The sequence below is a fragment of the Haliotis rufescens genome, unplaced genomic scaffold, assembly GCF_023055435.1.
Source record: "Haliotis rufescens isolate VD_foot unplaced genomic scaffold, xgHalRufe1.0.p SCAF_74, whole genome shotgun sequence".
NCBI classification, from domain to species: Eukaryota; Metazoa; Mollusca; class Gastropoda; order Lepetellida; family Haliotidae; genus Haliotis; species Haliotis rufescens.
Window position 1 is genome coordinate 1765001 of NW_025964366.1, and position 14310 is coordinate 1779310.

A 14310-nucleotide genomic window follows, 5' to 3' on the forward strand; every position below is an offset into this window, starting at 1 on the left:
TCTATTAAGCGTCATAGCTCTCGATAATTAACAACAAAAGCATTGTCAACAAAGATTGAAAGATAGGGAAAAGTATTTATTCAAGATTGCAGGACATTAATTCATGATTACGCTCGCTGGGAAACTGCTTCACCTGAAAGTAAAAGCATACGTTTAGTACGTTATCCGGCTGTGCATCATCAGTACGGATCTGAGGATCACACTGGATGTGAGGTGGTATAATGGTTGGATTTCTCAACACAATATATAACTGATGTTTTCGTCATGGTACACCGTTAAGCCTTCATTCTATCGACCCCGGTTATACAAACTCGATTACTCACAAGCCACCGTGATAGGGCTGCATATTTGCTGATTACATGATTTAATGAACCATTTAATGGGGGAGGGGGAGTGGAGAATTAACCCAGAATATTTTTGAAAAATAGATTTATGCTTCAGACTGTTGACAAAAAATACATTGTTGCAAAAACGTTTTCATAGAGAACTGGTCAGTTCGTTATGTTAGCAACATCCCCAACAGGTATAGGAGTTGAGATAATGGATAATGGATACTGATTGCATAATGGTACATGCTTTGACCACTTTGTACCATCACATGTACCAGTACAATTTAGCCTTTCGAACCGACATGATGAGAATCAATGTTGCCCATATACCCTGTGGCGTGAACTGTGCATGTGTTTAATGCATCCATGCTTATTTAAATATAAATTGCTGCTTTGCCGGCATGTCATTTCAAAGGTAGGAAATATAAATTCAACAAGTTTATGGATAAGTTTCGTCGAACAAAAACAGTTACCTTAAAGTGTATGTCACATTCATATACTTTACATTTAGACAGATGCGCTGGAAGAGCATCTGTTCGACCTCAGTTAACGTTGCCGTTACCCGCCGCCATTGCCATTGCCGTTACCGTTACCGTTGCCGTTGCCATTGCCGTTACCGTTGTCATTGCCATTGCCGTTACCGTTGTCGTAACCGTTGCCGTTGCCATTGCCGTTACCGTTTTATTTACCGTTGCCATTGCCGTTACCGCTGTCGTTCGAGTCGTCATATTTGTCATCATTGTTCCCTTCGTCACATTCTCCATTGCCGTTCTCACCGTTGCCATTGCCGTTCTCACCGTTGCCATTGCCATTGCCGTTCTCACCGTTGCCATTGCCGTTGCCGTTCTCACCGTTGCCATTGCCGTTGCCGTTCTCACCTTTGCGTCTGCACCTTCTTTTACGAGGAGCGCTTAGGGCGACAGCGCAAACACATGCCAAGACAAGGAGAAATACGGCGAACTTCATGTCTGCTGTTCAAATAGCTGTGAAGTAAGAAAGACTCTTCAATGTTATTCATGTGCTGATAAAATCTTGTTAAGACTTGCCATCAAACCCTCACTACCTCTCATTGCCATGATTTAATTGACAAACAAGTGACAAACAACATGAATGACTTATATTTAAGACATCGTTTACATTTAATCACGTATAATTAGATTCCTTTATCCTGCATGCTAGTTTATAGCAGGAAGTGAGTATGGTTTTTCGCCGCTTTTAGAAATATTCCAGAAATATCAAGGCGCGGGACACCAGAAATAGGCTTCACATATTGGGGCGGTCGGGTAGCCTAGTGGTTAAAGCGTTCGCTTGTCACGCCGAAGACCCGGGTTCGATTCCCGACATGGGTACAATGTGTGAAGCCCATTTCTGGTGTCCCCCGCCGTGATATTGCTGGAATATTGCTCAAAACGGCGTCAAATCATACTCACTCACTCACTCACTCACTTCACATATTGTACCCATGTGGGGAATCGAACCAAGGCCTTCGGCGTGACGAGCGTACTCTTTAACCACAAGACAACCCCACCGCCCCTTATAACAGACACCACTATTTGAAGTATCCCCGTACTCGCATCTCTCAGACACGAGTTCCAAAACACGGACCTGACAAATTCATAGATATCGACAATCTGGAATCATTGCATTGACTTCTTTTTTCTTGCTATGCGACATTTCGTTACTTTGCATGGGAAGACTAATTAAAGAAATTGAAATCCATAATGATATAAGTCAGCCTCAGTGAGGTGTCGCGTTCAAGCTTATTGCACTTATAAAGCGATGTGCATGCACGTGTGCGTGTGTGGAAGGGTGTGGTGTGCTTGTGATAATCCGGACTAATGCTGGTGTCATAGTTCTAGCCCACTGAGATACCATGCTGCATTTTCAGATTGATTACCCAACTCAGTCACAGTATACTGACTCCGAGTTGACCAGTCATTTTTTCCCCTGAATGTCGAGGGCCAGGCAGGTTAACTACAACTACCATCTTTTAACAAGTACCATCTTTCTTGGGTAAGACCCGCTCAAGGGATCGAACTACCGACCTTCCGATCTCCCACCGGACGCTCCATCCACTAGACCACGGAGGATGCCTACTGTCAATACAGACAAGATTGGCTTATGGATAATTCGCAATTCGCTGTACTGAGCGAAGTCCCGTGGGCATAACATAAACCTATGATTGTGGTTTCGAATACCAGTTCGCCCCGATTATGTTTCTAGGTTTTTGTCAGCACCATACCCGTGCTCTTCAGTTTCACCAAATGCTAAACATCTGAGAGCTGCATCACTTTCCTCCCACACCAAGACACGCGTTAAACCTAACTCACTCATTCGCTCTCTAATCATCGCCTACTAACAGTGAGGGCAGCACGTGTTCGGCTAAGCATGTCCTGTTCAACTGACAACACTGTCAGTGCGTATGGTTAGCGTAAAAAAATGCAAGACTGACTAATGCTTTACTAAGATTTGCTCATGCTCTACTAAGATTTACTAATGGTTTACGAAGATATACTAATGGTTGAACATGTTAAAACTGTACTTACAATTTCGCTACAGATCAGATCAGACACAGTTGCGGGAGAAGTGCGGGATGCAAGGATATCGAAATGATCCCCCTTTATACCTTTTGTTGGTTTTCCACGTGACTGATTATGGCGATATTTTTCTTACAAAGTTGACATATTTTGTGGATAAGGACGTCTTTATGTTGTGCAACAGCGACATTTAAGGGTCTGTACCGAAACGTGGCTATTACAGCAAAATAAAGAAGTAGTTTTCTATAAAAGGTTTTAACCTTGTCAGTCCGTCATCTACTAAAATAGGCCCTAGATCATTTCTGACAACCGGAAAGTAAATAATGCTTATCTTATATTTGGAAGGTTTCATCCTGTTGTATACATGCAGTGCCGAAATGTAGACACTCACCACATTGCATGCAGTGCCGAAATCTAGACACTCACCACATTGCATGCAGGAAAGAAATGACACTCACCACATTGCATGCAGGGCCGAAATGTAGACACTCACCACATTGCATGCATAGCCGAAATGTAGACACTCACCACATTGCATGCAGTGCCGAAATGTCGCCACTCGCCACATTGCATGCAGGGCCGAAATGACACTCACCACATTGCACGCAGTGCCGAAATGTAGACACTCACCACATTGCATGCAGTGCCGAAATGTCGCCACTCGCCACATTGCATGCAGGGCCGAAATGACACTCACCACATTGCACGCAGTGCCGAAATGTAGACACTCACCACATTGCATGCATAGCCGAAATGTAGACACTCACCACATTGCATGCAGTGCCGAAATGTCGCCACTCGCCACATTGCATGCAGGGCCGAAATGACACTCACCACATTGCACGCAGTGCCGAAATGTAGCCACTCGCCACATTGCATGCAGGGCCGAAATGTCGACACTCAAGACATTGCATGCAGAGCCGAAATTTTAGACACTCACCACATTGTATGCACTGCCGAAATGTAGACACTCGCCACATTGCATCCAGTGCCGAAATGTAGACACTCAAGACATTGCATGCAGAGCCGAAATGTAGACACTCACCACATTGCATGCAGGAAAGAAATGGCTGCACTCAAGACATTGCATGCAGAGCCGTAATTTTAGACACTCGCCACATTGTATGCAGGGCCGAAATGTAGACACTCGCCACATTGCATGCAGAGCCGAAATGTAGACACTCGCCACATTGCATGCACAGCCGAAATGTAGACACTCACCACATTGCATGCAGTGCCGAAATGTAGACACTCGCCACATTGTATGCAGGGCCGAAATGTAGACACTCACCACATTGCATGCAGTGCCGAAATGTCGCCACTCGCCACATTGCATGCAGGGCCGAAATGACACTCACCACATTGCATGCAGTGCCGAAATGTAGACACTCACCACATTGGATGCAGTGCCGAAATGTCGTCACTCGCCACATTCCATGCAGGGCCGAAATGTCGACACTCACCACATTGTATGCAGTGCCGAAATGTCGACACTCACCACATTGCATGCAGTGCCGAAATGTAGACACTCACCACATTGCATGCAGAGCCGAAATGTAGACACTCACCACATTGTACGCAGAGCCGAAATGTAGACACTCACCACATTGGATGCAGTGCCGAAATATAGACACTTACCACATTGCATGCAGGGCCGAAATGTCGCCACTCAAGACATTGCATGCAGTGCCGAAATGTCGCCACTCGCCACATTGCATGCAGGGCCGAAATGTCGACACTCACCACATTGCATGCAGGGCCGAAATGAAGACACTCACCACATTGCATGCAGTGCCGAAATCTAGACACTCACCACATTGCATGCAGAGCCGAAATGTAGACACTCACCACATTGCACGCAGAGCCGAAATGTAGACACTCACCACATTGGATGCAGTGCCGAAATGTCGCCACTCGCCACATTGCATGCAGGGCCGAAATGTCGACACTCACAACATTGCATGCAGAGCCGAATGTAGACACTCACCACATTGCATGCAGAGCCGAAATCTAGACACTCACCACATTGCATGCAGAGCCGAAATGTAGACACTCACCACATTGCACGCAGAGCCGAAATGTAGACACTCCCCACATTGGATGCAGTGCCGAAATGTAGACACTTACCACATTGCATGCAGGGCCGAAATGTCGACACTCAAGACATTGCATGCAGTGCCGAAATGTAGACGCTCACCACATTGCATGCAGGAAAGAAATGGCTGCACTCAAGACATTGCATGCAGAGCCGTAATTTTAGACACTCACCACATTGTATGCAGTGCCGAAATGTAGACACTCGCCACATTGCATGCAGTGCCGAAATGTAGACACTCACCACATTGCATGCAGAGCCGAAATGTCGACACTCAAGACATTGCATGCAGAGCCGAAATGTAGACACTCACCACATTGCATGCAGGAAAGAAATGGCTGCACTCAAGACATTGCATGCAGAGCCGTAATTTTAGACACTCACCACATTGTATGCAGGAAAGAAATGTAGACACTCGCCACATTGCATGCAGAGCCGAAATGTAGACACTCACCACATTGCATGCAGTGCCGAAATGTAGACACTCACCACATTGCATGCAGTGCCGAAATGTCGCCACTCGCCACATTGCATGCAGGGCCGAAATGTCGACACTCACCACATTGCATGCAGAGCCGAATGTAGACACTCACCACATTGCATGCAGAGCCGAAATCTAGACACTCACCACATTGCATGCAGAGCCGAAATGTAGACACTCGCCACATTGCATGCAGTGCCGAAATGTAGACACTCACCACATTGCATGCAGTGCCGAAATGTCGACACTCAAGACATTGCATGCAGAGCCGAAATGTAGACACTCACCACATTGCATGCAGGAAAGAAATGGCTGCACTCAAGACATTGCATGCAGAGCCGTAATTTTAGACACTCACCACATTGTATGCAGGGCCGAAATGTAGACACTCGCCACATTGCATGCAGTGCCGAAATGTAGACACTCGCCACATTGCATGCAGTGCCGAAATGTAGACACTCACCACATTGCATGCAGGGCCGAAATGACACTCACCACATTGCATGCAGAGCCGAAATGTAGACACTCGCCACATTGCATGCAGGGCCGAAATCTAGACACTCACAACATTGCATGCAGTGCCGAAATGTAGACACTCGCCACATTGCATGTAGTGCCGAAATGTAGACACACGCCACATTGCATGCAGTGCCGAAATGTAGACACTCACCACATTGCATGTAGTGCCGAACTGTAGACACTCGCCACATTGTATGCAGGCCCGAAATGTAGACACTCACCACATTGCATGCAGGCCCGAAATGTCGACGCTCACCACATTGCATGCAGAGCTGAAATGTAAATACTCGCCACATTCAGTAAACCTAGAAAAGACGAAAGTTGTCTTTAATAAAGTGTTGTCCTCATCTAAATGAATGGGTGTCATCATATATCTATTTTGGTGCATGTTTTGCAAATAATTTATCTTGGTCAAAACTGTTATAGTGTAACATCCCATCTGTTTTCCATCTTGAAATCACTTTAAGATATAAACCTCTTCCTTATACACTATTTTCCAAAACAAATGGGGTATGGATGAAATTAAAGAAATAGAAGCTGAACACATACTTGATGTAGAAGATCTAGGGAGATCTAGAAGTCGGACGCCTTGTCCACATGACCAAAGAGGTTAACCACGTCAGCAAGCTGACAAGGTAAGGATGTCATCTGTGGGATGACTCCGCGCCCTGCGACATGTCCATCCTGGAAACATTTAACATACTCATGTCTACTTCAAATGAAACAATTTCAAGACATTTTACTACCTTTATTTACCACAGAAAGAATGTTTGAAAACTATTATTATGATCTGAAAGTCTAGACGGTGTCATGATGTATGATCGGACTGAGCTGTGTACTGTACTATACAATGTAGCATGGGTCGATGGCCTCCTTCTGTACTGAATAAAGAATAAGTGAACTTTAAGTCTTGCATTTGCTTCAGTTTGTGACGGTGCAACAGGTGGGGCAGGATACGCTCACCTTTTCGCGACCACCTGGTATCATCACCTATTAATGGTGATTCATCGACGCTTGCTCATGATATGGTTGGAATTGTGCAATTTTGGTGGACATTTCATATGAATACTAAAATGTTTAATTGTTCTTCAACAATATTTCAATATTTCTGGTATATAATGGTGGTCTGTAAATAATATAATATGGATCAGAGAATCCAGAGCATCGATCAACGCTGTTTGGATACAATGACATGCAATCATCCAAGTCACTGAGTCTGACTGCCCGATCAATTAGGCGATTTAAATGACAATCACAGATTGTGAGGGACCTATATTCCTACCCGGAATGAGAAGAATGTAATCCATGTGGCAAACCGTATGAAGCAAAGTGAAGAATATATTCAACATAATAATGATATCTTTCAGTGTTGCCTCGAGGGGAACCGTGGTAGAATGTGTCCCCAGCACCCTACTGCTTGTCGTAAAAAGGCGAAAAAGTTGGGCCACCCGTTTGCCGTGGGTTGCGCCCCTCTATCGGTGGAAGAAGGTAGTCTGGCACTGGTTCCAAGAGGACGGTTCCTTTGCCCAACACACCACTTGGACCCTAACTTCACCTGGACGGGTGTTAGAATGGGCCCGGTTCTATCAATCGGCTGGTTGCGCCATGCCCTGAGCATGGTAAATTTCAATTTTGAATAAACGCTGATATTCATCATAGTAATTATGGGAAAACATCACATGTTTGAATATTTTATAAACCTGCCTAGAGTCCTATGCCAAAAGGCGGTTCTCATTAGCCAATCTGGCTATAAATCAACCTCCAGGTTATATTTGACTTCAGATTACTGTCAAGACAGAACAAGTCTGACTGTAAATTCTGTTTGTCAAGTTTGCTTGAGTCAGACATCCCTGTATTATTCACCAGCCATCACTCAACCCTGGCGACACAGCACAAATGTCAGAGCTTGAAAGACAGAAATGTTGGCGTTCATATTCACTTATTTCCTTGTAAATAAGAGGGGGAATGGGATTTTAGCTTGAGATCAGCGTTTGTTTCAATGTAAATATCCATGGGTCTGTGTCTGACAGATCGATACAAGGATTTATTTCTTGGCGAATCTGTGATTCGAATTCACAATCAGCAGATCATAGCACGGCGAAGGGATGCAACTGTCGACAGCGGATTATTGGCTTTATACCACAAGGCTTCGCCGAGAAATAATGTTATATACTTTTATGACAATATTAGTTTTGGTTGTTTTGGGTTTGTTTTATGTTTAACGCAGTATTCCAGCTATGTGAGGGCAGTCTGTAGATAATCGAGTCTGGACAAGACAATATAATGATTGACATCATGAACATCGATCTGCGCAATTGGGATATGATGACATGCATCAACAAAGTCACTGATCCTCACCACCCGATCCAGCATGGGTTTGTACAACTTGTTCAAGTCACATTATGGCTGAAATATTGCCGACGTGACGTGAATATTTAACTCACTCTTTCAGGGCTTACTTTCAGTATTATGCATTGAAGGGAGCAAATATGCGTCCTCCTTATGTCGTACACAGTATATAAGTAAATGTGTGAACATAGGCGGTAACGTCACCCTTTCTAGTACTCTTTCTAGTATATCTTTAGAGCTGAGTACGGTGCAGCATCGTTCCTCTTGTACGCTTTATTATTACGTTACTCTAGAAGATAGAAATTTATTAAAATAAAAACATATAAGGTATTTAGGTGAAGGTTGTTAGGCGTGCCGCTGCCCGGTCCCTTGGACCACTGGAAGATGTGTGGTTGGAGACGATTGCCGATACATTACCGCCTGCATATACTTTGTCCCAACATCTTGGGTTGAAAGGAGCTGAGGCATCTAGAACCACTTTGGCAACTCTGATCATCGGACTCACAGCCTTGAAGAGTGGCACCACAAGACCAGCCATCTAGCCAGGAAGAGCCACTCCAACATCTGTGAGGGGTGCAGCTGTCCAGAGAGAGCAGTCCAACACCGAAGTCAGCATCCTTGGCATGGTCGGCAACCACTCTGAACCTCCTCGTAAGCGACGTTACCGCCAGATCGACGCCCACCCCGGGTCATTGAAGGAGGACCTGGTCAGCCACCATCTGTCTGACACTGACTATACAGTCCATTTGTCGGAACTACTTCATCGTTACTGAACATTGATAGGAATATGTACATTTGAAAATTTTAAACATTTTAACTTAACATGCATAAATACGGTAATGGAACTGATGAGCGGTACTTCTCTGTTCTCGTTCTATTTTCCTGGTACCGGGAGCGGTAAATGTGGTGTCAATGAACCGTGTCTGAGCGCTCACTGGTCCCGGGAACGCTACGAAGAGTTGTCCTCTTAAAAATCACATTTGGCGCTTCCAGACGGACACCGTTGTGTACATTATTCCAAAGTGTCGGCCAACACATACAGTTTGGACGTCGAGCCTCCGAACAGAGACAACATTCATTAACGTTGTTGTGTTTTTTCCATTTCAAACATATCATGCGTATTTACCTTCGCTGACGAACTGGAAGAGGACATAAATGTTCACCAGAAAGACGTTTCAAACTACTCCAGCCATCACTCAACCCAGGTGACACGGCACAAATGACAGAAATGTCGGCGTTCGTAGAAGTGGGAAAGATTTCATATCCACTTTTTTTCCTTGTAAATAAGAGGGAGGAAGGGGTTTTTTTTGGCTTGAGATCAGAGTTTGTTTCAACATGGGCCTGGGCCTGACGGATCGATTCAAGGATTAATATCTTGGCGAATCTGTGATTTGAATTCACAATCAGCGGATCATAGCACGGCGAAGGGATGCAACTTTGAGAGCGGATTATTGCGCTTTATACCACAAGGCTTCATGGAGAAATAAAGTTATATAATTTTATGAAAATATTAGTTTTGTTTGTTTTTGTTTGTTTGTCTGTTTAATTGTTTGTTTAGCGCATTATTCCAGCAATGTGAGGGCAGTCTATTAATAATCGAATCTGAACACGACAATACAGTGATTGACATCATGAACATCGATCTGCGCAATTGGGATGTGATGGCATGCATCAACCAAGTCACTGAGCCTGACCACCCGATCCCGTTATGTTAGCAACCTCTTACGACCTGCATGGGTTGTTGAAGACCAATTGAAAACCGGACCTTCAATGGTGAAAATATTGTTATCAAAACAATGAATCTCAAAATAAATAATATAGCTGTCCAACCTACAGCATATTTCACACAATACTGAGAAAACAAGATATTTATATCCTTTGGCCTTATGGAAAAGATCGTAAACATTGACGTACGTAGAGGTGTTTGTGCCCAAAAAACAAGATCATGATTCGAACATATTCAATAAGCACAGCGTATTGATCATGAGGCATTTAAAAAAAGAAAAAAACTATGCAAAATTAACACATTTTATTGTAAAACGATTGATGGACAATATTCAAGACAATACTCAATTTTTGGCAATGAGGCATGACGTGTGATCAACTTTATGTGGATACGACAATATGGCTCTGGTCTACATGGAATTCAAGTAAAGCATGGATTTACTACAGTTACAATGTTAAGGTCTGTTAAAGAAGGCGCCTCTCTTTCTACAGGTTCTCATACACGTCCTCTTGTTCCGGAAGTTGTTTTCGTTACCCCCGCAGCCGCCATAGTGGAACTCCTCGCACCTTCTGGTGGCTTTGTTGTAGTAGAAACGGTGCACCAGCTCTGAACATGTCCCTGCGTCCTTGCTCAGTTCGCAATCTACAGGTGTATAAAAAGAGGAAATTTCTTGTGTCGAATGAAATATCATGTTTCTCTCATCGAGTGATGTGGGAAAGTAGATACTCTCCTTTCCCCCGTTACAAGATGAGAGAAACATAATATTTGACGAGACAGTGGAATAACCTATGTCTTATATACTTATTGTGTAGTTGTCTACCGGATTGTTTTTGTCATTGCAAATGTAAGACGTTGATACATGTAAATTCACCCTATCTAACACGCAGCGGCGTTTCACCACCCCTTGTAATTGTGACTTCAAAAGTAATTCCGAGTTTGCATTATTTATCGTACATTTGGATATGATATAATACAAAATCAACTTCAACTAAAAATGTTCTTGAAACCTACGAGAAAGTTGTTGGAAGCGAAGGAATACACGCTGGTCGAGTTACAAAAATGGCGCTTTGCGAAACGAGTCTCCATTGACGAGTTAAATGAGAAATGTACAGTTAATGAGATAACATTTTCAAGAGAATAACAAAGGCAAAAAGCGATATTAACTCCATAAATGACCATCTCTTTATATTTTGCATTGTCGATGTGGAACTAACAGTTTATGTACGGGCAAGACAGTTACAATATCGGGAGACACTTAGCGGGGAGGTAACTCTTGTACGACAACAGCTACGTCAAAGTGTTGTGTTTAATGCAGTGAAATATCAAGTGTTATGTTCACTGCAATACAAATATCATTTTTCTCAAATTTAGAAAACTCTTTCACACTAAAGTATAGAATGAAACCACACACGTGGTCATTCAAACACTTGTTATTGCAATACCTTTAATTTGTGAAGAGTGATTGGATGAGCATGATTGTACGCCGCTTTCGGCAATATCCCAACATTTGCACGGCGCATAACAGCAGAAGAATTTCAAACATTTCTTTCATGCAGAGAACTCAACCAAGGTGATTAAAAAGTTTGTTTGTTGTTTAACGCCGCACTCAGTAATATTCCAGCTATATAACGGCGGTCTGAAAATAATCGCAACCAGACAATCAAGTAATTAACATCATGAGCATGGGTCTACGCAGTTGGGATGCGATGACATGCATCAACCAAGTCAACGAGCCTGCCCATCCAAAACCGTTAGTCGCATGAGTTACTGAAGACCAATTCTAACTCGGATCGTCAAAGGGAATGGAATGACAAGCACGTACAAACAATGACAATACCAGCATGTAACAAACCCTACAAATCCTGCAAAATATATGTAACACAACAACGGTACGTTATGCCTTATGGTTATGAAATTGGGCTTCGTACAGTTGTGAGATCAGATAAATGAAGTTTGAAAATTTAATAATATTCTTATAAATCTATCAATCCGGATAAAACCGGTCCAAGCTCTGGAATCATAGGTATGTATAGAAAAAATATTCATTTTAGAAATAAAGGCGAGGTGTCCAGGCACATGATCAGGTTTTGTGCGGTGTTCAATGTGTTAGGGCAGGAGATGCTCACCCTCTTCGCTAACACCTGGTGTCATCACTGATTCCAGTGGTCCAATCATATAATTTTCACAGCTATTTTGCCCTTTACGCCAAATGGAATCTGTTATGGAGGATAATCTAGAGTGGATATTCTCTTGCATTGGCAATATTTATATTTCATTTAAATGGTTTTTAACGTCTCTATTGCATGACAGGACCCCGTGTTGCATTAAAATTTTAATAAGACGACAGTAACAGTGTAGATTTGTAAAAGTATGTGATGAGTAATACTATCGTTACGCTACGATCATTTGGAGACGCTGTGCGACTTACCTGCCTGTTCTCTAACACAGCGGGGGAATCGGCCAAACAACACCTTACACACCTTGTCATCTGTACATTTCAATTGCTGAAACACATTATGGGTTACACATTAACCGATAGGAAACCATTGCCTGAACGGACTATGTGGTTCTAATTGATAACTGTCCCCGTCAAAATATGATAAACCCTCAATAGGAGTCACGTTAGGTGAGGTGGTGAATAATTGACTTGCATATGCATGTGTTTGTGACGGGTGCTCCCTTTATGTAGCGAACACATGGTATGTTGATTCTTAAACACATCAGTATACTGTAGTCGGAATCGCAGAGCAGCAGAGATGTTGCATGGTTATGAAAAGGGTTTTGATGCTTTAATAATTCCAAAACAATTTCGTTCGTTGACCTGGATTCTGAAATTTCAGACATTTCAGTCGAAGAAAAGCCAACCCACAGAAGAACAAATATGCCCGCTCTATAGTACTTCCTTCTGATTGGATGCCATTGAAGTAGTGCCCACAAAGTAAAGCCTCTTTTATTAGTCTCCATTCGGAACTTCCGTTTAAGTTTTCGAATTACAGAATACCGATAAGCTGTTCTGGATGCTTCTCTTGAAACGAGAATTCAAAATTTGCCACGTCAGCTGGGTGATTAGAACGTTCACCTGGCGTGACATCCTGCAGATGGGTTGTCATATTAAAATTATTGCACTTAGCGTCGTGTTGTATGACGCAACTGGGGATCGAACCACCGACTTTCCGCTTATGGAACCAAAAAAGACTTGGCATTAGTGTTACGTGTGGTATGAACGGCAGGGGTTCCCGCTAATACCACAAATAACAATAACAATTAACAATCATAACATTAGATCGACCTCATTCAGTACAATACTTCATTCCAACAAAACAAACCCAGAGGACAACGTCAGTATGTGTGTCCCACCTTGCAAATGATTAAAAATGAAGTAAATAGAACGACATTCAGAGTGAGTGTGTCACCTTGATTCTAAAATTACATTTCATTTTGCAAAAGAGAGAAGCTACCATTCTACTCACAGCACAGGTATATTCTGGTCGACGTGGACACGTACAGTCAGACGGGGCGTTGCCAAACCGACACCCCATCAGGCATCGGAAGGGTCGGAATACACGGCCAAAACCACGAAATGGGCGGGGATCTGCCAAAAGCCAATGGTTCTGAAGTCATTACTTATATACAGAAAGAACACATCACTACAAATGATCAAGTCGAATGTTCGAAAACAATTAGTACCTCCTGGCACAATATAAAAAAGCAAATCAGTCGATTTCATTCGTAGTACAGGCCAATAAACAATATTACCAGACAGATTACATATTTTTAATTGTGTAGGAGAAACAACGTTTGTAGGAGCTACTTCGCTGATGAAGGAGCAAGAAGTAGCTCTGAAACGTCGTACAAAGAAAAAGGGAGTTGCTATCCATTAAAAATGTGTCATATATTCATGTTCTTCCAACTTCTAAATGCCTATCAAAGTCTACATTTACTGTTATTCTGTGTCCACAGAAGATGGCATTGTCGTCATTGATGCATCGTCGCCAGGCACCAGAGCAACGCTGACACACGTAAGAATGGTAAACGGTACTGTACCATGTGATGTCATAGTGAATCTGAAAACAATTAAACATTAGCAGATTAAATAGTCTTAAAATGTGTTGGATCGTTATGGGCCAATTGGGATGAGGTGGGGTGAAATGGGGGTTTAATGTCGCGTTCAAAATTATTGCACTTATTGTGAGGTGCATGCACGCGTGTGTGGCTGCTTGTACTAGTCCGGAATAAATGCCGATTTTATAGTGCTAGCCTACTGAGATACCATG

At 43.1% G+C, this 14310-nt stretch overlaps 2 protein-coding genes across 3 annotated transcripts in view; both read right to left on the reverse strand.

The window, feature by feature from the left end:
* LOC124152440 (aspartate and glycine-rich protein-like) overlaps window positions 1–3156 on the reverse strand; it is a 27592-nt gene extending 24436 nt beyond the window's left edge. Inside the window, exons 1-3 of one of the 2 annotated variants that reach the window (XM_048388603.1) lie at window positions 2375–3156; window positions 1019–1312; window positions 56–133 (exon numbers count right to left, since the gene is read on the reverse strand). In XM_048388603.1, coding sequence (XP_048244560.1) covers window positions 108–133; window positions 1019–1295 — 303 coding nt within the window. In that variant the 5' untranslated portion in view covers window positions 1296–1312; window positions 2375–3156 and the 3' untranslated portion in view covers window positions 56–107. Of the gene's footprint in view, window positions 1–55; window positions 134–1018; window positions 1315–2374 lie in introns of those variants that run through there. The other variant, XM_048388602.1, reaches the window with a different exon arrangement.
* Window positions 3157–10112: 6956 nt separating this feature from the next.
* On the reverse strand, window positions 10113–13726 carry LOC124127260 (kappaPI-actitoxin-Avd3d-like). The gene is made up of 3 exons (XM_046490690.2): window positions 13507–13726; window positions 12465–12540; window positions 10113–10678 (listed from the first exon to the last, which is right to left on the reverse strand). The coding sequence occupies exons 1-3, from the start codon at window positions 13573–13575 to the stop codon at window positions 10491–10493; spliced, it is 333 nt and encodes a 110-aa protein (XP_046346646.2). The 5' UTR covers window positions 13576–13726; the 3' UTR covers window positions 10113–10490.
* Between the last annotated feature and the right edge of the window lie 584 nt (window positions 13727–14310).